General features: G+C 53.0%; 1 protein-coding gene across 4 annotated transcripts in view; it reads left to right on the forward strand.

Moving 5' to 3' along the window:
• Sbk1 (SH3 domain binding kinase 1) overlaps positions 1–24,096 on the forward strand; it is a 44,191-nt gene that overhangs the window by 14,337 nt on the left and 5,758 nt on the right. For 2 of the 4 annotated variants that reach the window (XM_051145206.1, XM_051145205.1), the window contains exon 1: positions 6,089–6,190. The exons of 1 other annotated variant lie outside the window; for it this stretch is intronic. In XM_051145206.1, coding sequence (XP_051001163.1) covers positions 6,168–6,190 — 23 coding nt within the window. In that variant the 5' untranslated portion in view covers positions 6,089–6,167. Of the gene's footprint in view, positions 1–6,088; positions 6,191–10,689; positions 10,886–24,096 lie in introns of those variants that run through there. One more of the 4 variants, XM_051145208.1, reaches the window with a different exon arrangement.

Raw genomic sequence — 24,096 nt, forward strand, 5'->3', positions numbered from 1 at the left:
TCCTCTTTGACTCTGTGACCGAAGACTGATGGGGCCCTTCTACTGGGGCTTGGATTGGGATGGATCGCTGTCAGGGTGTACCTAGGCACCTGTCCTGCAACTGTCCCCATGCCCAAGGGAGTGTAGTATTAAATAGAAGTGAAACCCACCAGGAAGAAGATCCTAGGAGAGAGGCTTCTGCCCTGCGTTCTGAGCAGGGAGGGAAGCAGGTCAGCTTCCGGCCCAGCGCCTGTAAGTGGCACAGGTGCGTTTGTGGAGGTTATCCTCTCTGGCCACTGGAGCTGTTGGTACTGGGGTAATTTTGGACCCCCACATTAGGGAGAAACAGGCAAGCATTTGACCTTGAGGTGACTAGCATCTGCCTTGTGCCTGATAGCTTAAACAGCACAACGAGAACCAGCTGGAGCAGGCCACGGGGTTCCTCTCTGGGTCTGTGTTGTTACAGCTGTGAACTCGGCAAGAACCTTTGGCCCACTGAACCACAGGGACTGGTGGGGCATTCAGTGGCTGGCGGCCATGGTCCTTGGCCATCACAGGGAGTGTGGGCCTGACTTATCATGGACGGACCAGATGTCTATCCTTATCTCTTGAAATGTTCAAAGGGGGGGGGGTCTAGCTTTTTCTTTCTTTCTTTTTGTTTTTTTTGTTTTGTTTTGTTTGTTTGTTGTTTTTTGGTTTTTGGGTTTTTTTTTGGAACAGGGTTTCTCTGTATAGCCTTGGCTATTGTGGACTCACTTTGTAGACCAGGCTGGCCTCAAACTCACAAAGATCCACCTGCCTCTACCTCCCTGAGTGCTGGGATTACAGGTGTGCGCCACTATGCCCGGGTGTGGGGGTCTAGCTTTTTTTTCAAAAATGGGTGACAAGGGACAAGATAGAGTTCAGTAATGACCTCAGGCCCATGTACCAAAATGGTGATGGCTTCAGCAAGGGCTGCAGACACTGCCGGGAGCTTCAGACCATCCGCTGAGGGGGTGGGGGGAGGTAGGGGTTTGGGGGGGAGATAGTGTCCTTAGATCTAGCTGCAGACTTTAAGTGTAGCCTCAGACAAGTCCTGGCGACACCTAGGAGGTTCCTATATCTCGTCCTCTGCCCTCCATTCTGGCTAAACCCGCCTATCTCCCCAGCCAGTAGAATTCAAGCCATTCTCTAGGATCCACTTAATTAGCCAAGCTTATTAACTCCCACAAGGCTTCTCCTCCCCCCCTAATTAACTCACTTAATTAGGGCTTGCAGGCCCAGCTCCACCCAGCTCCCTCCAGCTCCCACCCCTGCCTGTCTCTTCCAGGTCCTGGCTCAGCCAAGCCCCCAGCAGGCTGGGAATGTGGCAGCTGTTGCCTGAATGCCTTCAGCACCCAGGCCTTCACTTCAGGCCCTACTCCCTCTCACAGGACACTGGGACTCTCTGCCTTTTGTAGCAGCAGCACAAGGCAGAGATGAAAACAGGTCAGGGCAGTGGATGGCATGAGGGGAAATGGCATGGGATGAGCCTGAACTGGGTGGTAAGGAGGGCTAAGGGGTGGCTGGGCTAGGGAACATGAGAAGATGCCAGGGCCTGGGACCCTGGAGGCAATATGGGTCTGAGTCCCAGGTTGTACAAAAGCTCCGAGCAGCCTCTCCTCTCTCTATGCCCCCGGTATAAAGGGAAAGCTCCGGTACAAAGAGGCCTGTCCGGGTAGGAAGGCGCTAATATTGTATAGAACAAATCTGCCACGAATCTGTGTTTATTACGTAAGTACGTGGCCTTGAGAAGAGCTAGAGGTGGGTGGGAATTTGAGGGGCTGAAGGAAGGGTGGGGATAGCCAAGGGGAGTACCGTGTCTTTGTCTATGGTCTGGAGTATTCCAGGGGCATCCTGGGCCTGGGAGAAAGGAGAAGGTATGCAGATCTGGGCACAGTGGCACATACCTGTGATCCAAACAGTATGGCGGCCGAGGCAGGGAGATCAAGTTTGAGGCTCGCCTCGACTGCGTCGTGAGGCTCTGCTTCAAAAGCGGTTACAGAGAATAGGGAAGTGGTGTTCACCTTGGGCAGATGGGCGAGTGTTTTGTTCACTCCAGATTTTAACCATTTTAGAACCCATGTTCATTCAGGCGGTGGCGGCACACGCCTTTGATCCCAGTACTCGGGAGGCAGAGGCAGGTAGATCTCTGAGTTCAAGGCCAGCCTGGTCTACAGAAATAAGTTCCAGGACTGGCAGGGCCACACGCAGAGAAATCCTGTCTCAGAAAACAAAACAAACTAAGAAAGAAAGAAACCCACAGCACAGAGAGCCTTGGGTTTGTAAGTAACAGAGACTCAAGTTTTGAAATTCAAACTCAAAGAGGACTTTACTGGGTCGAAGAACTAAAAAGTCCAAGTCTTCAGGGACATGAGGTTTGTCCCTCCACCCCCAACACACACACCTTGGTTCTATACCTGCTGTGCTGGTGTCATGCTCTGGAGAGCTCTCCCTGGTGGGGCCACTGGAGGCTTACACTCGACCTTTCATTGTGGCCTGCCTGGGGGCAGGTACCCATCTCAGAAAGGACCCCTGTAGCTAGGAAAAGGTGGGGCGAGGTCCCAAGACCAGCCTAGGAGTCATGCACCCTCGTTATCAGATCCCCTGAGTAAGGTAGGGTACGACCAAGAACATAGGTTCCCGAGGGGACCGGGGGTCTGGGAACAGAACGTGTGGGACAGATGCTAGGTAACAGGAGACTGTGCCGCTTCGACTGTGTGGCATCGTGCCAAGCTCAGGAAAGTTCCAAATGCGGGCAAGTGAGGCAGTCCCTGCCAGGCCCCACCCAGATGTCCTTGGCCTCCTTCCCAGCTTTTCCTGCATCTTCATCTCTTTTCCTGAGGGCTTTCTGGTTCCACCCCCATCCCTACTCCCACCCCAGCAGCTCCTATCCATCCCTGCCTCTGGGATGCAGCCAGCATGTCCTACACTGTCTCAATGGTGTCGGCCGTGTGTGTTTGCTCTGAAATGGTGACAGGCTCCAGGACACATGCCTTGTTCCTGCTCTCTTTGTACTCCCCTCCCCGAGGTCACCCACCAGATAAAGAAAGGACTTGCTCAACTCTTAGGCTCAGGGTCTGTGTCAGAGAACTCAAACTAGGACACCATTGAAACCACCACCACCACCACCACCACCCCTCCCCACAGCCTCCAGGGATGTGTATTAGACATGCTCGGTCCCTTACAAATGTCTGTAAGAGATTCCCAGGGGTCACTTTTCTGGGAGGAGGGACTGAGTGAGCACTGAGCATCTATGTCTTAGTTGGAGGACTTCAGAGATGCAGTAAACACAGCTGGGGTTGGGCCCCGTCAGCTCCTCATTCCCTCATCTCAGAGCAACAGCTGCATCCTAGCCTGAAGGGTACAGCATCTATCACCATGGTGACCGGATGGCAGGGCGGTAGGGGCCAGCAGTGCCAATGTCTCCCCATTCCTGGTGTTTCTCAAAGCATGAGGTCCCCCTGAGTAAGTGTCTGGTTTGTATTTTATCTGATTTTTGAGGCAGGGTCTCACTCCATAGTCGTGGCTGTCCTTGAACAAGCGGCACATCTCCTGCCTCAGCCTCTGAAGCACTAAGGATGAGGATGGGAGCCTCCCTACTGGGCTTTATCCTAGGCAGGTGTAGGACCTGGCTATAGGGACCATAGGCTCACAGAGTAGAGAAGTTCAAGGTCGTGCCTGGTGATACACACCTGGGGTCCTACCTCAGTTTTATTTATTTTTATTTTTGTTTTTATTTTATTTTATTTTTTGAGATAGGGTTTCTGGCTGTCCTGGAACTCACTCTGTGACCAGGCTGGCCTCTGAACTCACAGTGCTGGGATTAAAGGCGTGTGCCACCACTGCCTGGCTTCATGCTCTGTTTTATAGCAAGTTCAAGACCAGTGTGGGCTGTATGAGACTCTGTCTCCAACGAACGAAGGAAAGAGAGGAAGGAGGAAGGGAAGGAGGCAGAGGAACCTATGATCCCAGCACTTGAGAGTCTAAGGTAGAGGATGGATGGTGAGTTCTCGTTTAGCCTGGTATATACAGTGAGACTCTGCTGTCCTTTCCCGTCCCCCCACAGGGATTCTCTGTGTAGCCTTGATGGTCCTGCACTTTGTAGACCAGGCTGGCCTTGAACTCGAGATGACCCGGCTGGCTGCCTCTGCCTCTGGAGTACTGGGATTATTGGCATGTGCCACCATGCCCAGTTTGAGACTCTGTTTTAAGTGGGGTGGGGGGAATCACAGTTATCAAAACTTTCACAGACTAGTTTTCAATTGCTTTGAAAAATGTGTAGTTGGGGGTGAGTGGAAAATACCACTGAAGCCAATGCTAACAGTTTATCATCTCTGCATCCCTTATTTTTACTAAGAACCATAATCAAGGTGACTCGCGGTCGGACCCCTCCCTCCCAATCCCAGATCTTGAATTTATTCCGTAAGCAGCCACGCCTCTGACATTACAGCCGTTCATCTGCCTTTGGCTGGCTCAGTAGCAAGGAGCAGAGTTCCTGCCTCAAAGCACAGCAGGCCTGCAGAACCACAGAGAAGCAGGCCTTTGCTCCAACTGCCATCACACAGCACTTGTCAGCATCAGTGGCTTCCCGCTGGCCACCCACGGTCGCAGTTGTATTTTCACATGGGCCAGAGAGCACAAGAACACTGCTGGAACATTCTGCTGCTCCCGTGGGATGCATTCCAAACAGAGATTTCAGAGACCCACTCACTGCCCCCAGCAACTGCACTCTGGCTGCCCTGTTCTCTCTGGACCTGCCTGAGTTCTGCTGAGACTTAGCGCAGCTGATTGGCTCTGTCCTCAGGGGCCCTGGCCGTTTCTGCTCCAGTTGCCTGTACTTTCCAAAGCTGTGCACCCAAATGACAGCATATCTGTCATCTTAAACCTGATCTGTTCCCTGAACTATTCAGTCACCAGTATTACCAGCAGCATCCCTGATCCATTAAGCTACGTGAGCTGGTCGCCAGCATCAGTGTTCTGGTCATAAGGTGGCCATTCAGGGGAAGGGGTTCTTCCTGTACAACAGTACCACAGTCACATGGGCCAAAAACTCAGGATTGCTTCTGTATAAGGCCAAGGACAAGAACAAATGAAGGAGCCTGAGATGCCCTGACAACCCCCCTCCCACCCCCCTCAATAGCATGGAGATGACCAATATACCAAACACAAGCTCTTCCGAGGTCACTTTCTTTATCTAGTACCATTACCCAGATTCTGGGTTGAATTTTGTGGTGTACAGGTTCCTAGAGCACAGACTTGGGTGATTCCTCCCCAAATCTTAACCCCCCACCCCCTCAATGCACACCCCAAGAAGTAGAAACTTGTTAGTTACAGGGAGGGAGGGAGCTTAGTGATCAGAAGACCCTGGGTTTCCTGGCCTCCAGTGTTTTCTTGTGCAAGGAGCAGTCCCTAGTTGCCCGGGACATGGCTGGTGGGGTGCTGTGCCCTGTAATCCCAGCACCCGGGAGGTAGAAGCAGGAAGAAGGTGGGTTTAAGGTCAGCCTGAGCTACGTGGCGAGGCAGCGTTTCAAACAAAACAAAACTGACTCGTTACCGACAAGAGCAGTGTGTCTGGACAGAGGCGAGTTCTCTGTTTTCCAGCATTCTGTGTGGCTGTGGAAACCATGGCTAAGTCCTGTCTTTGTGTTTTACTGTTCAAATTGCAGCTTTGATTGGCGCATTTCCAGGCATCAAGGACAGAGGATTGTAGCATTTTAGTCAGCTGCCTGGTTCCTCTGGCCACATAGACTGAGCTAGTTCCGCCTCTGAGACACAGGCCAAGGTGGGGTCAGGTACACAAGCAATTTACTGCAGAAAGTGCTCCGGGAGGGAACTAGAGGAGGCTTGCAGAAGTGTCAGATTGCAAGAGACCTAACAACTGAAGGACAGGCTCAGGAGGGTGACAACCGGGTAACAAGAGCCTAGAATGCTTCTAATAAAGCCAACGAGCAATGGGCAGCCCTGGATAGAATGCTGCTCTTAAAGGAGACTTGTGTCCAGGAAACGAATGGGAGACTCCTTTGTGAACTGTAGGTTGGTGTCCCAGCTGCTGCTGCTACTGATAGTGGTTGATTCCAGTGCCAATGACACCGTCTCAGTGGCAGAAGTGCAGGCCACCTCTCACCACTCTCACTGCACAGTTCCATGGATCCCAAGAGCCTCCTCCTATGTGGAAACTGTGGAGAGGAAGGTGAGAGAAACAAGCTATGTTCCTTCAACCTTGCTGCAGGCAGCTGGGGAGTCACAGCAAACACTCATCCCTCCCCCCCCCCCCACAGGTTCTAAATGAAGCCCTGACCACTAAGGCTTGGGCTGGGTGTGATGGGTGACACAGTGGCAAGACCCATGCCCTAGTCCTAACAACTACATGTGCGTGGCTTTCTTTCTTTCTTTCTTTCTTTTTTGTTTGTTTTTGTTTTTCAAGACAGGGTTCCTCTGTGTGGCTCTGGCTGTCCCTTGAACTTGCTCTGTAAACTAGGCTGCCCTCAAACTCAGAGAGTCCCCTGCCTCTGCCTCCCGAGTGGTGGGATTAAAAGCATACGTTACCACCACTGCCCAGCTGCTTGGCTTTCCTAATCAACAGATACCTAGATTCTGCTTTTTTTTTTTTTTTTTTTTTTTTTTTTTTTTTCAGGAGACTGTGAGCCCACAGTTTCCTAGCTTGTGTTTAAGGACAGTATGTATGTCTTGCAAGGGTCGTTTGCCTTGGAAAGCAGGACTTCCAACTCTACATTTCTGAGAGAATAACTGGGAAGGGATTTCCCCACAAGGCATTTTGGCAAGCCTTTTCTAACTGCATTGTGGGCAACCAAAGCCCCAGCTGAGGAATCAAGGAAGTTTTTCAGGAGGAAGGCTTGAGCTGGGTAACTCTGGACAACTGTTAGTCAGATGTCTGTTGCTATAACAAAACGACTGTGGTCATAGAATTATAAAAAAGAAAGGTTTGTTTTGGCCCAAACTGTTGGAGGCTTTAAACATTTGTTTGACCCTGTTGATTTGGGGCCAGTGGCAAGGTAGCGTAGAATGGTGTGATGGGGTGGCAAAGGAAGCCTATTTACAACACAGCCAGGAACAAGACAAGGGGAAAAAAAAGTCCCACAATTCCCTTTGAGGCCCTACCATTCAATAGCACAAAGCTTTAGGGCCAAGCTTTCCTTTCTGTCTTAAAAGATACTTTTAATTGTTTAATTTTTCTGTATGAATGTATTGCCTGCATGCTTGTCTGTGCGTTGCTTGTGTGCATGGCACTCTGGGAGGCCAAAAGAGGGCATCAGGTCCCTGGGGACTGAAGTTACAGATAGTTGTAACCTGCTCTCTGGTGCCGAGGATTGAAACTGCGCTGGAAGGGCAGCCAATGCTCTTAACCACTGAGCCATCTCTGCAGCCCAGGGGCCAAGGTTGTGACATAAGCCTTTGGGGGAACACTTAAGAGCCAAGCTATAACAACAACCACAGCCAAGAACATGTCAAAGCCGGTTTCCCTGAATGAGGAAATACTCTCTGAGCTCTTGTCTGTGGACTCATTTACCAGACACAGGAGGACGCCCTTTCTCTCCCAGTCCCCGACTCTTACACCCTGTCACCCACACAGAAATTCTCACTTTGCTTGTTTGGAGCCCTAATAGCTCACTTGGCAAGTAGTAGGAATGCAGGGTCAACTTGAAAGCCCTGCCGTGGGTATGACACTGTGGAAGAGGTCAGGCAGCCAAAGAATTGTTTTGGAGGGTAGCTTGTGTGGAAAACAGGAGGCAAGCGGAGCAGTGTCATTAGATAAAAGGGACCAAATGCACAAATGTGGAAAAGCAAGAAAGTGGATATTCCAGAACTTGCTGATGCTAAGGCTGAACGGAGAAGAGAGGTTCCCAGGAGTGACAGGGTAAGCAGGCACTGGATGCTGACAACCTTGAACACAGGTTGTCTTATTAGGGTTTCCATTGCTGCAAAGAGACACCAAGAGCTGCATGCTCTTAGGAAAACAAACAAACATTTTTGGTTTTTTTCAAGACAGGGTTTCTTCACGTAACAGGACTGGCTGTCCTGGACTCACTTTGTAGACCAAGCTGGCCTCAAACTCACAGAGATCCGCTGGCCTCTGCCTCCTGAGTGCTGGAATTAAAGGTGGGCACTACCACACCCGGCTATAAAGGGAATATTGAATTGGGGCTGGCTTACAGTTCAGAGGTTTAGCCCATTATCATCATCAAGGCAGGAAGCATGGCGGCAGACTTGTGCTGCGGGAGAGGGGGCTGAGAGTTCTACATCTGGACCAGCAAGCAGCAGGAAGAGAGAGTGACGCTGGGCCGGGCTTGAGCGTTTGAAACCTCAAAGCCCATCCATCCCTCTTGACTTACTTTCTCCAGCGAAGCCACGCCTACTCTAACAAGGCCACGCCTCCTAATAGTACCACTTCCTGTGAGCCTTTGGGGCCCGTTTTCATTCAAACCACTGCTGTGGTAAGGCGGGTAGGCTTTATTTACCCTGGAGGGCACAAGGAGTGCTTGGCAAGTTCGTTAGAGATATAACCCAGTCAACATTGCATTCAACAGAGCTGGTGGGCTCAAAGGACTTGGGTTTCCAGAAAACTGAATTTAGGTAAAGTAGCACAATAGTGCATGTTCCCAAGCAAAAGTCTGTGCATCGGCTTCCCCCCTCCCCCCTTCTTCCAGTTCTGGGGATCCTGTCCAGGGCCTTCCACATACCAGAACTAAATCCATCTCTAGTTCCTGTCAGCATGCGTGTGCGTGTGTGTGTGTGTGTGTGAGAGAGAGAGAGAGAGAGAGATGTGTGCAGTAGGTGCGTGTGGAGTATGTGTGTGTGCGCCGGCAGGCACATACCCGAGCTTGGCGGGAAGTTGACATTATCAGGTGCGTTCTTCAATCCCTCCCCAGCTCCTCTCTCTCTATGTTTTGTCGGTGTATGTATGTGTGGTGTGTGCGCATATGCGTATGTTTGCATGTATGTGGGTACACACGCACGTGCGTGCCTCCGGAGAAAGAGGCTGCGTGCAGCATTTCTCTTAGTTGTCCTCCACTTTGTATATTAGCATATGGTCTCTTACTTGAACCCAGAGCTCACGGATTTTGCTACAGCCTGTGTGCCTCCCAAGTGCTGGGGCTGCTGTACCTGCCCAGCAATGCTGTGAGTCCTGAGGATCATTTCTCTCATTTCCCCATCTCCCCCCACCCATCCCACCCCCTGCCCTCTTTCTTCTTTTTTGAGATTAGGTCTCTCACTGAATTTGGAGTTCACTGATCAGACTAGGCTGGCTCCATGGATCCTGCCTCTCTGCTTAGTCCTGGAATTACAGGTGTCACTGGCTTTTTATGTGGGTGCGAGAGGACTGGACTCAAGTCCTCACGCTTGCAAGCACTTAATAAGCCATCTTCCAGCTCCACCTAAGGTTACTTAAGCTTGCAATACCGGGCTCTAAAAGTTCTAGAAGCAGTCCGCTTGGGAAGCGGATCTGATCAGAGATTAAAAGGAGGGGTAGATTCCGGGTGTGTTGGAGGCTTTTTTTTCCATGAAGAAAACCGTGTGCTCCAGGGATGAGGCACAGAAGAGAGATCGGGCCTCCGCAAGGACGCGTTGTTTCCACTCAGTCGCCATCTCCGCTTGTCCGCCCCACCTGCATCCAGGCTACCAATTTCCGGTTAGTGAACAAAGCTCTTCGCACCCGGGTGGCTTTGCACAGCTCCTTCGTCAGCCAGGCGCCCCCTTTCTCCCGTTCTGCCTATACACCTTTTCCCAACTAGTTCGTAAATCTTCACCGCCTCCCTACAGTAGAGCTCGCAGGCTCGGCCTGAGGTCTCGTGGAAATCGGATGGATAGATGGAAGAATGAATGGGCAGACAGGCGGGTGAACAGACGGACCGGTAGTTGAATGAATGTGGGCATTCGAAATAGGAGGGCTCGGATTTAGTTTCCTTCTTTGAAACAGAGCCAGGCTCCGCCCCACAAGCATAGACTGAAATAGTCTGGGACAGTCTGGCCCCTCGGGAACTAAGCAGCTGGACCAGATGACCCTCTGCGACTCCCCCGAGCCCTCTCTAACCTCGTTCTAGCCCCCTCGTGGGCTCTGACCTAGAAAGGAAGCTTGATGCGGTGAAGGGCGGGCGCTAGGACCCGGCGTGGCCGGAAAGCGGGCGGGGCGTCGCGCGGCTCCCGCGGCGAGGCGGGTGGGGGGGGAGGTCCAGGTTCCCGGCTCCCGGAGGGAGGGCGCAGTGGGAGTGCGCGTGCGCGCGGCGCGCACCCGGTGCAGCGGACAAAGACGCGTGCGGCGGCGCGCGAGGTGGAGGGCGGAGCAGCGGGCGGGCAGGTACGCGCCGGCGGGAGGCGGAGCCGCGAGGCCGCGATGGAGCGCAGCCCGGGCGGGCGCCGGTGCTGGAGCCCGAGCGCCGGGCGGAGCGGGAGCCGAAGTCGGAGCCGCAGCCTTTGCCCGCGCCAGGCCGGGGCAAGAGCCCGTAGGGCCGGGCTGCTTGCAGCGGCGGCGCCCGAGCCCCCCAGCGGCTGAGCAGTGACCCCCAAAACCCCGTAGGCGGCTGCCGGGACCCAGCGCGCAACGACCGCTCCAACCCGGGCCCCCCCAAGATCTGCTTGCTACAAACGCACACCTCAAGACAGAGAGATCAAGCCTCGGGGCGGTTTAGCCCTCCCCGCTGCACCGGCACACAGGAACCTCAAACGTAGAACAGCGAGATCTCCTTGCTTGCGGGAAGCCGCGGGCATCCCAAAACCCCGGGACCCGGGCGACCGAGCCCCTTGCGACGCCCTCCGCGTCCCCGGCTCATGGTGGTGGTGGTGCCCTGAGCCCCTCTCGGGCCGGGCTGACGAAGACCGACACGGCGCCCAGGCCCCCTGCCGCGGCGTCCCCGCGGCCCCAGCCCAGGTAAGTGGGACCCAGGTGAGGGGCGGCAGGTGAGTGGCACCGAGGTCCCCAGAGCTCTGCAGGTGGGGAAGGAAGTACGGAGCGCGCGTTCCCCCTCCTCAGCGTCGCCATGGAGCCAGAAGCTGAAGGACATCTCTTTGTGTCTCGCTTGGAGGAGCCGCCCCCTCCTCCCCTCCCTTCCCCCACCCTCCACCTCAACCCTGAGATTTGGGCACAGCTCCGGACCCCCGGCGAAGAGTAGTTGTGATGCCCTGGAGAGGGGGGAAGAGCGTGGAGATTCTCCCTCATAAAGCAAGCCTGGGGCGGTAGACCTAAGGTCCTTGAAGAAATAAAGAGTTATATAGATATCCCTCCCCCAAAGGTCAAGCATAGTTCTTGGTGAGCCCCCCACCCCCAGGAAAGAAAATGTGGGGCACCTGCAGGTGAGAGGTGCCGGCATTCTGCAGCTTTGGGTGACAGCTGGGTGTGTGCCTTTGTCTGAGAGGGCAGAGAAGGGGCGTGTTTGAGAGAACGCGTGGAAATCTCTTCTTTTCTCTCACTCCTCCTGTACCCCAACTCAGGTCTCAGTGGGGCTCTTTGTGTTCCTTGCAGAACAGGGAGAGGGTAAGCCCTCTTAAAGTGAGCAGCTAATTTTTGGGGAAGGGAGGTACCCCTGGTGAAGAAGCCATTTCGGGTCAGAGCACCTTTCTGTCCCTCTAAGTCCCAAGGACAGCAACCCCGAGTCCCTTCCCTTTTTCCTGACCCTGGGAATACCTAGGGCTAAGTCCGGGGCTGGGACACTGTGTCCTCCACAATGAAGGGGTGAGGCCCGGGTTCTTGCTTAAGTTTTCCAAAGCATCTACAATCAAGAGGCCCTCAACAAAGTCCTGAGCCCCAGGACCCAGGGGATGCTGGAAGACCCTGCTGGTGTTGTACCCTGAGAAGCCTTCCACAGACAGGCACTGGTGCAGAGTCAGGTACTGGGTGAGTAGGCAGGCTGGTGAAGGCAGGACCCGGGGCACAGAGACCTCTAGAAGTTCCTTTGTTCAGTTTTTTTATTCATTCATTGGAAACCTCTACCTTGTCTGAAGTTTCAACCTTGGAGTCTAAGCCTCTCACCCATCTTTCCCTGATGACCCGTGGGCTGTTCTGTGTTGTCCAGACCATGCTGTCAGGACCTTGGGCCCCCCTCCCCCCGCATCTGTGAGACACCTGATTCCCCCCCCCCCCCCATTTTGGACTCAACTGATGCCTTCCCATCGACCACTGCCTCCACTCCACCCTGCTGCTGGCTTTGCCCCATGCGTGAGGATGTAGCCTGGGTCAGCACTCCCGCAGATCCTGCAAACTCAAGGACAGTCAAGGCAGTCACCCCCAGAAGAGGATGTGCGGAAGCTAGTCGCCCTGAAGACTGGGTGACCTTGATCAAGCCCGTGTGGCTTTTCCCAGAGAGAGCCACAGTGAACCACACACTCTGCAGCCAGCATGGTGGATACAGATTGACGTCAGGCGGTCAGAAGCCTTTAGGTGTGTCCAAGCCATCTTGGAAGTTTATGTCTGTGCAGTGGGTTTGAGCGCAGGGCTTTGTCACACACCCCACAGGCGAGGCAGTGGAAGCAGAGGCTGGAAAGCAGAGGTCCAAAGGACTAGAGCCAGAGAGAGCCATTAAGGGGCCAGAAGGGGACCAGTAGGAAGCCTTTATTTTCTTGCTAACCTGCCGTGGCTCCCCATTGAGTAGTCCTAATAAAGTAGCTTGGCAGCCCAGCTCTCTGCAGCCTGCCCTAGTTTACGCCCTGGGCACCCCCACTACACCTGGCTCATCTTCACGTCTCTAGTCCTCTGTCATATAAAATTCCCCTGACCCAGAGCCCCACTCTAGGATGGCTTGGCAGCTGTTTCTACCTCTACCACCCTTTTGATTCTGGCTTCGATGGGCACATAGTAGAGAGCCCAGTCTGGGTGGTTGGTAGCTGGGCAGCTTAGAGACAGTGGCATATGTCTCCTTGTGCTGTGAGACCACTCACAGCCTCAGGAGTCTGGGGCTGTCTTGTTCTGGCCGCGCCAGCACTGTTGGACCTACAGGGGTCTTAGCATTTGGAAAATACAGCTTGGAGCCCCATTTCGCTGATCAGTATGCTTCATGTGTCTGCATTTGTTATTGGTGCTCAAATTTGGGGGACAGGGGAATTTCACATGCAGATGCTGATGATTTGGGGATCCTTTTAATGGCCAGCTTCTTTGGAGAGGGCACATGCCCTCAGCTGCCCCAGGAACTCCTGACCTGTTCGTTTTTTGATGCGGACTTAGAGCCTGACCTCCAGGTTTGCGGGGTGGGTTGGAAGCTGGGAGGCAGATTGCTCAGCCACCGTTCGTGGCCCACAAACACGTGCTCCCTACCACCCCCAAGGCTGGATTAGGATGAACAGAGTGACCGTCAGGGGCTGTTAGGGTCAGTACTGAGGAGAGCCAGGTCTTCAGACTGGCCCCACAGAAGGCTCGCCAAGATTGAGTTCTGTGCTTTGAACACGTGGCCCAGGTTGAACGCTGGGCAGAGGAATGTGCGCATGCCCACTGTATGCAAGGCTTCCATCTCCAAAGCAGCAAACAAGGCAAAGTAGCCTAGTCCTCCCTGTGACACAGATAGCCATTGCCAAGTAACGGGGCCAAAGCCGGAGCCAGCACTAGGCCCCAGCCACTGGCCTTGGCTTTGGAAGGTGTGGCCTCTCCCAGGACAAAGGTCAGCTGTAGCCTAGGGTCTAAAGAGATGGCAGAGTACCATGTGGAGAGCACCGACTCTGGACTTCCCCTCGGTTTGGGATGCACTTCCTCCTTTGGGCCTCAGTTTATTTAGTTATAAAATAGGGATAATACTGTGTAGAGTGAACTAAAGCCAGTAAGGAGCTTAGGACAGGGTCTGCCACATAGAATGGGGCCAGAGACTGTTAGGTCTTCTTAAAGGGGCACTGCAGGGGGCTGGCTGAGCTTCCTTTGGGAGCTGCCCTAGAGAACAGTGGGCTGGGGCTCTGGGTCCGAGGAAAGAAGACTCCTGTTGTCCCCTGCTTCTCTCCAAGAGAGGGTCTTAGTGACAGCTAGCCAAAGGCTTTCTGCCCCATGAGGTGGAGCCTCCAGGCCCGAAAAGGTCAAAGTCCCCTTTCCTGGCCCCCCCACCCCCCCCACCTTCCTTCTTTTTGCCATATACCCCTGCCTCTCATGGCCCCTCCCCCACCCAGGAAGCCGTACCTTCCATGTCCGGCTTGGAAGGTGCCAGTGAAGCAGCTTTTTACTGTCTCCGCAGTGCCAGGCTCTGGACAAGATTCTGTTTTACCTCGAGGCCAACACCACATTGCGCCCGGTTCCGTGTTCACCAAGTGTTGGTGTTGCCCTGGCACCAGCTGCCTATCCAGCAACTAACCTGCCCTTGCACTAGTTAGTCCTCGGGGCCTGTGTTTGCCTTCTGCAGAAGGAGTGCCCAGTGCCCGCCACGGTGCAGCAGGTGGGGGTGAGGCAGGCTGATTCAGCGGGGTCTTCTCCCATCCTCTATTGCCATATGCAGATGAGCTGATCCCAGTCAGGGGACCTGCTGTGACTTCCCACAGCCTCGCACTCCTTCTCTGCAGCTTGAACGGTCACAAGAGGGTTCCAGAAATCTACCAGACGCTTCTGGGCTTCTGGGTGGGAGACTGGGCAGGGCTGGGCCAGAATATCATAGATTCGCCTCATTCCACTTGTCAAACCAGAAAGGATGATCCCCAAAGACGGAGCACAGCTCTACCCACTGGGCACAGTTGTGTGGCCTAGAGCAAGGTCCCTAACCTCTCTGTGCCTCAGATCTCTCTTCTGCAAGAAAAAAAAAAAAATCCTAGCGCTTATCTTATGGGGCTATTGGGAGGGCTGAGTGAATAGATATCTATAAAATGCTATGAATAGCAACTGTGGTACCCCGAAGGCTTGCCTTTAGTATCAGTCCTCAAAAGCCCTGAGCAGAAAGGGATGGGAGCTCCACTCGTAGAGATGAAGTGGACTTCTGGCCTGGAATAGTGATGCACACTTTTGATCCTGTACTAAGGAGACAGAGTCAGGCAGATCTCTTACGTTTGAGGCTAGCCTGGTCTGATAGTGAACGCGGGGCCAGTCAAAACTACATAGTAAGACCCTGTCTGAAAAAAGGGGGGAAAAATGGGCTCTGAGGTGAAGGGCTTCTCCAACACTCTCTCCACCCTGGGGGTCAGGCTTCAGGAAGGATTCTGGTCGCTTTTATCTCATACACACGGCACAGGCTGGGATCTGATGTTCTCTGGGATTTCACTGGTCACCAGTTTGTCCCAGAGCTCTGTAGAGTCTCAAGGCAAGACCCTGGTCAGGGACAGATGCTGTGCCTTGCCCCTCAGGGAACAAGGCCTAGCCTCTTTGAGGACTTCTAGGCTACGGAGAGGAAACCCCACTTCCTGTCATGTCTTTTAGTTCCTCCACGACATTGACCACCCTTCCCCAGTCAGCCCAACCCAACCTTTGCCTCCCCCACCCCTACCTGCTCGCCTCTTTGCCCTCAGCGCCTGCGTAGTCCCACTTTGGGCCTCTGCCCTGTGCCCTCTGCTGTCCCAGCACAGTGTGTGTGTGTCCGGGCTTTGGTTTCTCCCTGAGGTCTGTCCTGCCATACTTGGCAGCTTGCTCCCCATTGCTCCCTGGCAGTTCCCCTGGGATGGCACCTTGCCTGACACGTGTCTGTTTCACTGTTAGTGCACAGTGTAAGCGCTCAAGCCTGGGCCGCACGGTTTGCAGGTATTCTCAGATCCGGGGGGCAGTGCCCAACACATAGTGGGTGCACAACATGTCTTTATGAAGTGTTTTAGGATCACACAGGTCATCTCTAAGCCATGACTAGCTGTGTGACCTGAGACCTAACCATTTAATCTTTTTCTTTGAGCCTCAGTTTCCTTGGCTATAGGACATAAATAGCTTCTCCCAAGGGCATTTGAGGTTTAAATGAGTCCGTGTATCTAAAGCTGTTTTAAGTGGCTTGTACGTGGTGGCTCTTATAAATACTACTTGAACCTGAACCAATCTATACCCATTTTCCTCTTGTTGGAGCCCAAGGCATGCTAGACAGGTGCTCTGCTGCTGAGCCACATCTTTAGCTCTTACGCCTATTTAACTGGAAGAAATTGAGCCTCAGAGGACAAACAGCTTGCACAGGACCTATGGCTAGGAACGGTAGTGAACACCTGAGCCTTGGTGTAGGCTGCTATGCTGGCTACAGACTTGTTTGTCCCTCTGTAGCTCAGAGGGGACCTGGGGCTGGGGCTCAGTTCTCCAGAGAGCCTCTGCTCACTGAGCTCTCTCTTTCTCTAGCAGTTGCCATTTGTTCATTGAGGCCAGCCTAGCTAAGGCCACTGGCCAATCCGCCAATGGCAGATGACGTCTGTGCCCCCACTCTGTACCAAGCCCTGAGTGCTAGACTGCCTGCATCTTCCAGGCGATTAATTTTGGGGGGGCCTTAAGAGTCACCAGCTTAGGCCGGGCGGTGGTGGCGCACGCCTTTAATCCCAGTACTCGGGAAGCAGAGGCAGGTGGATCTCTGTAAATTCGAGGCCAGCCTGGTCTACAAAGTGAGTCCAGGACAGCCAAGGCTCTACAGAGAAATCTTGTCTAGGGGAAGGAAAAAAAAAAAAAAAAGAGCCACCAACTTAAATAGCTACCAACGCTTTGTCTAGGGTTGGGGTGGCCTGCCAGACAGAATCACTATGTCAGCCCTGGAGCCTCACAGCACAGCGATCTCCAGTCAGCCCTGGTAGTAAGGACAGTAAGGAAGGTTATGTCTCATAAGTCTCTACTTTCAGATCTGGTGAATAGGGAAGGTGAGTCCGATGACCACAGACTTTTCCAGATGCAACTGGTTCAGGAGTAAGATTTAGCAGCAGAAAGATGGCCTCTGTGTGTGGAATAGAAGGGCAAATTTGCCCACACAGTCTGCAGGATAACTGGCCTCGGGTCCCTCCATCTGGCCAATTCTTACCAAGTATTTACTTCACCCCAGGCATGCAAGAAATGCCTTAGTTGTCATGGTAGCCCACTGTGTTTGGTGGGCACCCTTAGCCCTGTCCTACCGACGAGCACACTGAGGCATCAGCAGGGGTACAACCTACCCAAGGTCACATTGCTGAGAAAGGACAGTGCCAGGAGGCATTGAATACCCTCTTCTTCCTTCTGTTTTTGGACCAGAATACAGTACTTTATGGTTTATACATGACTGTCAAGGACTGGGGCAATCCAGGCATGGTGGCCATACACACAGCACTCAGGAAGAGACCAGAAGCTTTTGAGTTTGAGGTCAGCTTGGGCTATTTAGCAGCAAGACTTTGACTCAGAAGATAAAACAAAGGAGAGGACTTGTCGAGGATCCCCTGGTTTCCTGGCGGCTCCTGACCCCCCAAGTGTTGGGTGTGAAACAGGCATATTGCTTTGATGATGCCCTGGCAGTGAGCAGGAGAGTCCCAAGTGCAGGCAGATTGTGGTCCTGGGTAAGCCAGTGTGGAGGGCATAGGGTCAGCCTTCAGGGAGACCATTTCAGGAGCAGTGGTCAGCAGACTAGGATGTCTGTCCTGGCACAGAGGGGACCTTGCCGGGCATAGCCCGTAAGGCGTGGCATCCCTCGGGATGGGGTCCTGACGCTGTCAGGGCGGGTTTCTCATTTTCTTGCCCTCTTCCCGCCCATCCTCTGCACACACCTGCCACCTAGCGTCCCTCATTCAGCTGTTCCTTCTGCTCCCCAGACCATGTAGGGTTGTGCCTAGTAAAGCTTCATCCTTCCTTTTCTCTTGGCCCAGTCCTCACCTCCCCAAGAGACTCAGTTGCCCATTCAACAGATGTTTACTAAGCACTTGCTTTGTGCCAGGTGCCATGTCAGCACTGGGGACTCCACAGTGAACAAGACCAGGCGGTAAAACCCCTGCCCTCTGGGCGCTTCAGTTCGAGTGGGAGAAAGACACAGTTAATAGATGTCAGCATAGTCAGTATTATGTAACGCATTCAGAGGTGCTACATTCTGCTGGGGAGAAATAGCGCGAGGTGCGGGGGAAGGAGGGGCGGGATGTGGCCCTGGTTCAGAAGGTGTCACCCAAGCAGAACACCAAGGCAAGAGCCATGGAGGCATAGAAGGGAGAGCTGTCCAGGCAGAAGGAACAGCCCCAGGCTGGGATATGACTGCCTGGGAACAGCAGAGAAACTGGGGTGGGGGTGGGGCACAGAAGCAAGTCACAGGGGACAAGGCCAGTGGAGAGAGTGGGGATGGGAGTGACACTCCGTGGATGCTGTTTCTAGAATAGACTGTAGCCTGGCCCCGTGGCACATACCTGCAGTCCTGACTCCTGTGAAGGGTGAGACAGAAGGATTGGAAGTTGGGAGCCAGTTTGGGTCAAGGTCAAGCACCATCACTAATGTGTGGCTTCTGGAGTTTTTTAATGTAAGTGCACACAAATGGGAAACCCATTCTTGTTTTCCCCTTGTCAGGGCAGTATACTGACTGTCTGGCTGTATCAGGTGACCTGGAGCCCAGGGGGCAGGGTAACTGGTGACCGCTGCTGTGTTCTTCCAGAAGCAGACTTCTTACTTGGCAGGGTGTCCAGAAGAATGGCAGCTCGGTCTGGGACTCTGCCAATAAAAAAAAAAAAAAAAAAAAAAAAATCCAAACCCACCCACCCTTTAACTCACAAGCGCGTTTCTAGAGGCTGTATACAGACACGCTTGCATCCACTGAGTGTCACCTACTTCTGAGCAAGGCCATGGACTCTCTATAGCAATGGTAGAAAGCTGGGCACATCTTGGGTGTCCACTATGAGATCTTTGGCTGTGGGCACTGGAGAATGGCTCTGTAGTGTCCCCATCCCTGGCTGGTGGCTCCCCTACCCTTCCCCTAGTAGGTAGTGAGCTAGTTTCAGGCGGTGCTGTCCAGGCAGGTGGTGCTGAATGTGGTCTGGAGGGAGACCCGGGGTCCGGAGTTGAAGACTTAAGAGTAAAGAAGAGGATGTGGAGCCCAAGGAGAAAGGATTCAGTCCTGGCCCCGTGGCTGATGGGCTGTGTGACTGTGAACAGACTGACTGCTCTGAGCCTCTGCGTCCTGCTCTGTAAAGGTGTTGCCACAGAGATTAAGTGGCAAAAATAAATAATAATTTTTACCACTTCACTTTAGAGATAGTAAGGTGGTGGGCAAGCTGGGGTCGCAGGATGATGGCGCCGGACACTGCTGCTTCCCGGATGGAGGGTTTTGCTATAATGCTGTGACCAAGCTGGACCTGGCCGATGCTTAGCATCCCACCCTTGGGAGGCTGAGGCAGGAGGGTCAAACACTCGAGGACAGCCTGGCCTATGTAGCAAGACTCGTGTTTTAAAATAAAAAAAGGGCTGGAGGTACAACACTTTCCTGAGCTCTCCTCTCAAACACAGAAAAAAAAGACACCACCAGTGCCTCAGTTTCTTCATTTGTAAATCGGGGTCAGTGCTATTCCCCATGCTATGATACAGTCTAAGGATTCGACTACTTCACTTCCTGTTGGTACCTCCAGCCTGTCTATCCACAGTCACCAAGGCTCCTCGTAGCTGCTCTCCTCATGCCTCCTGAGCTTGAGGCTGTTAGAAGGTGACAGAATTTCACTCCCAAAGACATCCTGGTGGCTCCTGGCTCAGCCTGCCCCTGACCTGTGCCCCCCTGGCCATCAGTCTGCCCATCTGTAGAATAGGGCCAGCAGTCTCTTTCATGTGATGCTGGAAAAATAACTGTGTGCCTGCAGGGTCACATTCAGGAAAGCCAAGATATAAAAAGTCACAACTTTCCAAACACGTAAGGAATTATTCACCGGCATTTGTCACCCCCTGGCTCAGTGCTGGGAATAGTAAGATGATTAAGGCAGGGGCTGGCTTTCAAGGAGCTTGTGGCTTCCTCCCTGTGTTTTAGGTACATTTGTCTGGAGTCTAGCTTGAGAGTTATATAAACCCAATCAACTGGCTTAATAAAGCTGGAACAGAAATCCATTGATTCCTGAAGTAAGTGTCCAGGAGTAGAACTGGCCTTAGGCACACCTTGTCAGCACAGCTTTGCTGCTTCCCTGTCAGGCAGGTTTCCTCCTTGGTGTGGCCAGCCAGCTCCTAACAGCTGTAGCTCTGTGTCCTAACAGTTGTGGCTCAGTCTCACACCCAGAGTGGAGGGTGCTGATCGTCCACAACTCCAGGAGAAGTCCCAGGGCTTGCCTACGGTGAGTCACCTCTGGGCACAGGTCCATCTTGAGGCCAATGGAATGATGGACCCATGGGTCAGGCAGGCCTGGGTCCCTAATCACAGTGTGGAGAGCACTCTCATGAAGTGCATGGGCAGAGGGCACGGCTGCTACCCAAAGAAAGGGAAACTCAGGCTAAGACAGCAGCACAGCAAGGCCGAATGTGGTGCACCCCTGTGACCCTAGCACAAGGCCAGATGTAGTGCACGCCTGGGAAGTGGAGGTGGAAAGATGGTGGATTCAGTGCCACCCTGGCAAGACCCTGTCTCAAAAAAACAGTCAAACAAATAAAACTTCATTGCAGTTGTATGAACAAGGCAAGAATTGAGTCAGACCTGACTTTCAGTCTGACTGGGGTGGAGTGTGGGGCAAAGTACAATGACACACGTATGAAAATGCCACAGGCCCATTGTCTTACATGTGTTAACTGAAACAGGTGCAAGATACAGAAAAGGAGTTCATCTGACTTGAGTCTCAGGAAGGTCTGAGGGAGGCATCATGAAGAGAAAAGACTGACGTGTGGAGAGCTGGCTCCGTCACGGAAGCCAGGAGAATACAGTTGCAGCTCCCTTGCGTTTGACTGGTGGAGGGGGATGAGGTCACTGGGCTACCCTCTACTCAGTCCTGAAATTCTACCACACAGGGGCATTGGGTAGCCACATCCAGAGAAGTAGGGTGCTCCCTGTGGTGTTTGCCCTTGCTTGGGACACAATGTAGGTCTTGGGACTCTTGTGTGAGGATCAGAAAGGCTCAGCTGGTGCCAGGCATTGAGGCTTACTCCTGTAATTCCAGCTCCTATAAATCAGAGGCAAGAGGACCCCAGATTCTAGGCCAGCCTGGTCTACATAGCAAGTTCCAGGACTCAGGGTAAGAAAACAAAAGAAAAGCCTGGCCAGCATCCTTAGGCCCTGCCTCACTTCTCACACCCTCCCCCATAGACTCTAGTCTCTGCTGCACCCCCAGGATGGAGGATGCGCTTTTCTGTGCTGTGTCTGCCTTGAGAAGCCCCGTAGGACAGGAGCCCCAGATCTGAATCCAGCTCTGCCACATGCACCAAGCAAACCAAGCTGCTGGGGGCACACATGGACTCAAAGCTGGCATGCTTGGTGCTGCTGCCACAGAGGACCGGACTGAGTGGTTTATAATGAGTGGAGATGTTATTCTCAGTTTTAGAGGCATCCATCCCATGGTATAAGGTGGAAGAGAAACAGGGAAAGCCCGGGATGAGCCCTTGAAAGGAACCCGGCCCTCTAGTCTTCAAGGTCTGTCTTTTTTTAAATCATACTTATTAGTATTGGCATGTATGTGGTACGTGTGTATATGACACACATTTATGTGCGGGTGTACACGTGCTGTAGTGTGCATGTGGCAGTCAGAGGACAACTTTGTGAATAAAGTCAATTCTCTCTCTACCTTAAAGTGTTTTCTGGGCATCAAACCAGACTTTCTCTGTAAGCACCTCTACCCATTGAGCCATCTACCCTGCCTAGGTCTCTCCTCAACTAAGTAACTTGAGACTGATTCTGTGTAGCTTATAGAGATCCACCTACCTCTGTCTCCCAAGTGCTGGGCTTAAAGGCGTGTTCCCAGATGTCTGGCCAGGTCTCACTTAATACTCTTAAAATGGCAGTTAGAACTAAGTGTGGTGGCACAGGCCCGTAATTCTCATACCCAGAAAGCTGAGGCAGAAGGAACAAGAGTTTGAACCCAGCGTGGGCGATTTGGGGGGCACACACATGGCATTTAGATTTCACTGTGGGGCTTAGAGGGGCTATTTTTATTAAGTACACATCACTTGCTGTGAAGGTTACTTGACTGAAATCTAGCCCACGGTGCATAGAGCACTCAGAATGGAATGAACGCTTGATAAATACATTGGCCCCATTCTCCCACCAGACAGGATAGGGCAAGCCCTCTTCTCTGCAGATGGGTCACCCTCCACTCACTCCTGTGATTGCATTTTTGTCCTTGGTCTCTGTCACCATTCTGAGGAGTCTGGCCATGTTCCAGGCAGGTGCAAAACATTGTCATGTCTGCTGGTTGCATAGCACTTAATGAGAATAGCAGTAGCTGTTGTGGCAAGCCATGCCTCGGGGGTGGAACACAGTAAAAACACACAAAACAATACAGGGTGGGTAATCTTCACCCCTTCCTGGGAGACCTGAGCTGCATCTCCACTGTAGCTCTACCACATTTGAGGGCGTGGGGGTCCTTTGCTCAAGCCCGTATCCAGAAGGTCTCTGCAACTGGAAAAAGTCCTGAGCTGGCAGTAACACATGTCACTTGTGTTCTCGTCCCAGTGGGGGAAGCCAGCCACATGGCCACATGAAGGAAGCTGACGGGTGTGACTTTGTACTGTAGAAGAGGAGACTGTTTGCTGGCAGCTGGCTGTCTGCCATAGCCACAGACCAGTCCTCACACTCTTGAGCCTCTGTTATTAGCTGAACAGAAAACATCACTCAATCGTGACAGTGGCTGCCCCATTCTGTACATTTAGTGAAATCATTAACGTGTTCACGGACATGTGAGGTAAGCTGCTGTTGTAAAGCACAGGCAGCTCCTTGCCCTCTCCTTGGGGTTCTTGTGAGGACGTAGCAAGGAAAATGTTGCCAGGCTGGTGCCGCTGCATGTGTGTATGGCTCTGTGCGTTTGTCTCTGCTTATGTTGAGAAATGAGAGTTCTAAAGCACTGTGAGCTGGGCGCTGTGCTGGGTGTAGCATCACAGGGTGGCACCCAAACCAGGCTGCCTGCCAACAGGAAGTGGTAGGCGGTTCAGTCTTGCTTCTTGCTTGGGAAACCCTCCCCCATTATGGTGGCCCTCCAGCATGTGGCAGAGCCAGGACTGCTGTGCCTGCACACTGGGATGTCCATCTCTCTCTCCTAGAGTGTACACATATCAGATGGTCAGGACAGCAACGCAGCACCCTGGTGGGTAGCGGAAAGCTCCGGATCACTGCACAGATGGGTCTCAGAGCCAGTAGGGACACACCCTGAAAGTGTACCACCCAAAGGGTCTCTTGAGACAGCAGTCACCCAGAGTGTGGGTGGATGCCCTGACGAGCACCTGCATGGAGCAAACTATTTCCTGGTGCTGGGAGTTGCCACCTGCAGTCTGCAGCTGAGTGCATTCAAAAGAGTGCGTTCAGAACCCGAAGGACAGCAGTCCTCTACTGTCAGATGTGTCTCTGTCCTTCCAACTACTCGGGAGCTAGGCACGTCGTGCCTCACTCAGTCTCAGGTTGCCATGTACACCAGGAGCTACGTGACATCACTGCGAGGAGCAAACGGGAGCTGTGAGGATGACATGGGTGTCCTTGGCTGAGACTCTACCCAGCTCCGTCAGGATCTGGGTGTATTGTTCCCAGTGCTTGTCTTAGGAAAGAACTGATTCAAAGGGTGGAATTTAGATCGAACTTCTAGTGCTGGCTGCCTTTCTGTGGGCAAGCCATTTGGTCTCGGGGCTTCGTTTAATCATGTAATAACAGTACTTTATTGTAGAGTTAAGAAGATTAGCTGTGTCCACATGACGAGTTGGCTGCAGTAGGTTCAGTTTGGTTAATGTTTTTGTTTTCTTTGGTGTGTGGATGTGTAAATTGGGGCCCGGGACTGGCTGTAGGTCACCCAGCTGAAATAGCTCACGTAGGATCAAGGTCAAGATGGTTCCGGGCTCTTGCCATCTCTGTAGCTCCCCGTTGTGCCTCTAAGTCATGATGGGTAACTGGGTCAGAGCAGTGTGTACCTGAGGGACAACACGGCAGCAGGGACAGACATGTGGATTCCAACATTGTCTCCTGCTGACACCTTGTGGAGAACAGGGCTGCAGGAAGAGGAAGGCTGGGCAGCCCTAAAGCTTACCCAGGAAATTTAAGGGACGATGCAGGGGTGGGGTTGGGGTCTGGTCTGGCTCCTGTCCTCAGGAGCTCTTGGCTTGTTCACAGGTGGGCACAGCTGAGACATCTACTCGGA

The sequence above is a fragment of the Acomys russatus genome, chromosome 5 (genome assembly GCF_903995435.1).
Source record: "Acomys russatus chromosome 5, mAcoRus1.1, whole genome shotgun sequence".
NCBI classification, from domain to species: Eukaryota; Metazoa; Chordata; class Mammalia; order Rodentia; family Muridae; genus Acomys; species Acomys russatus.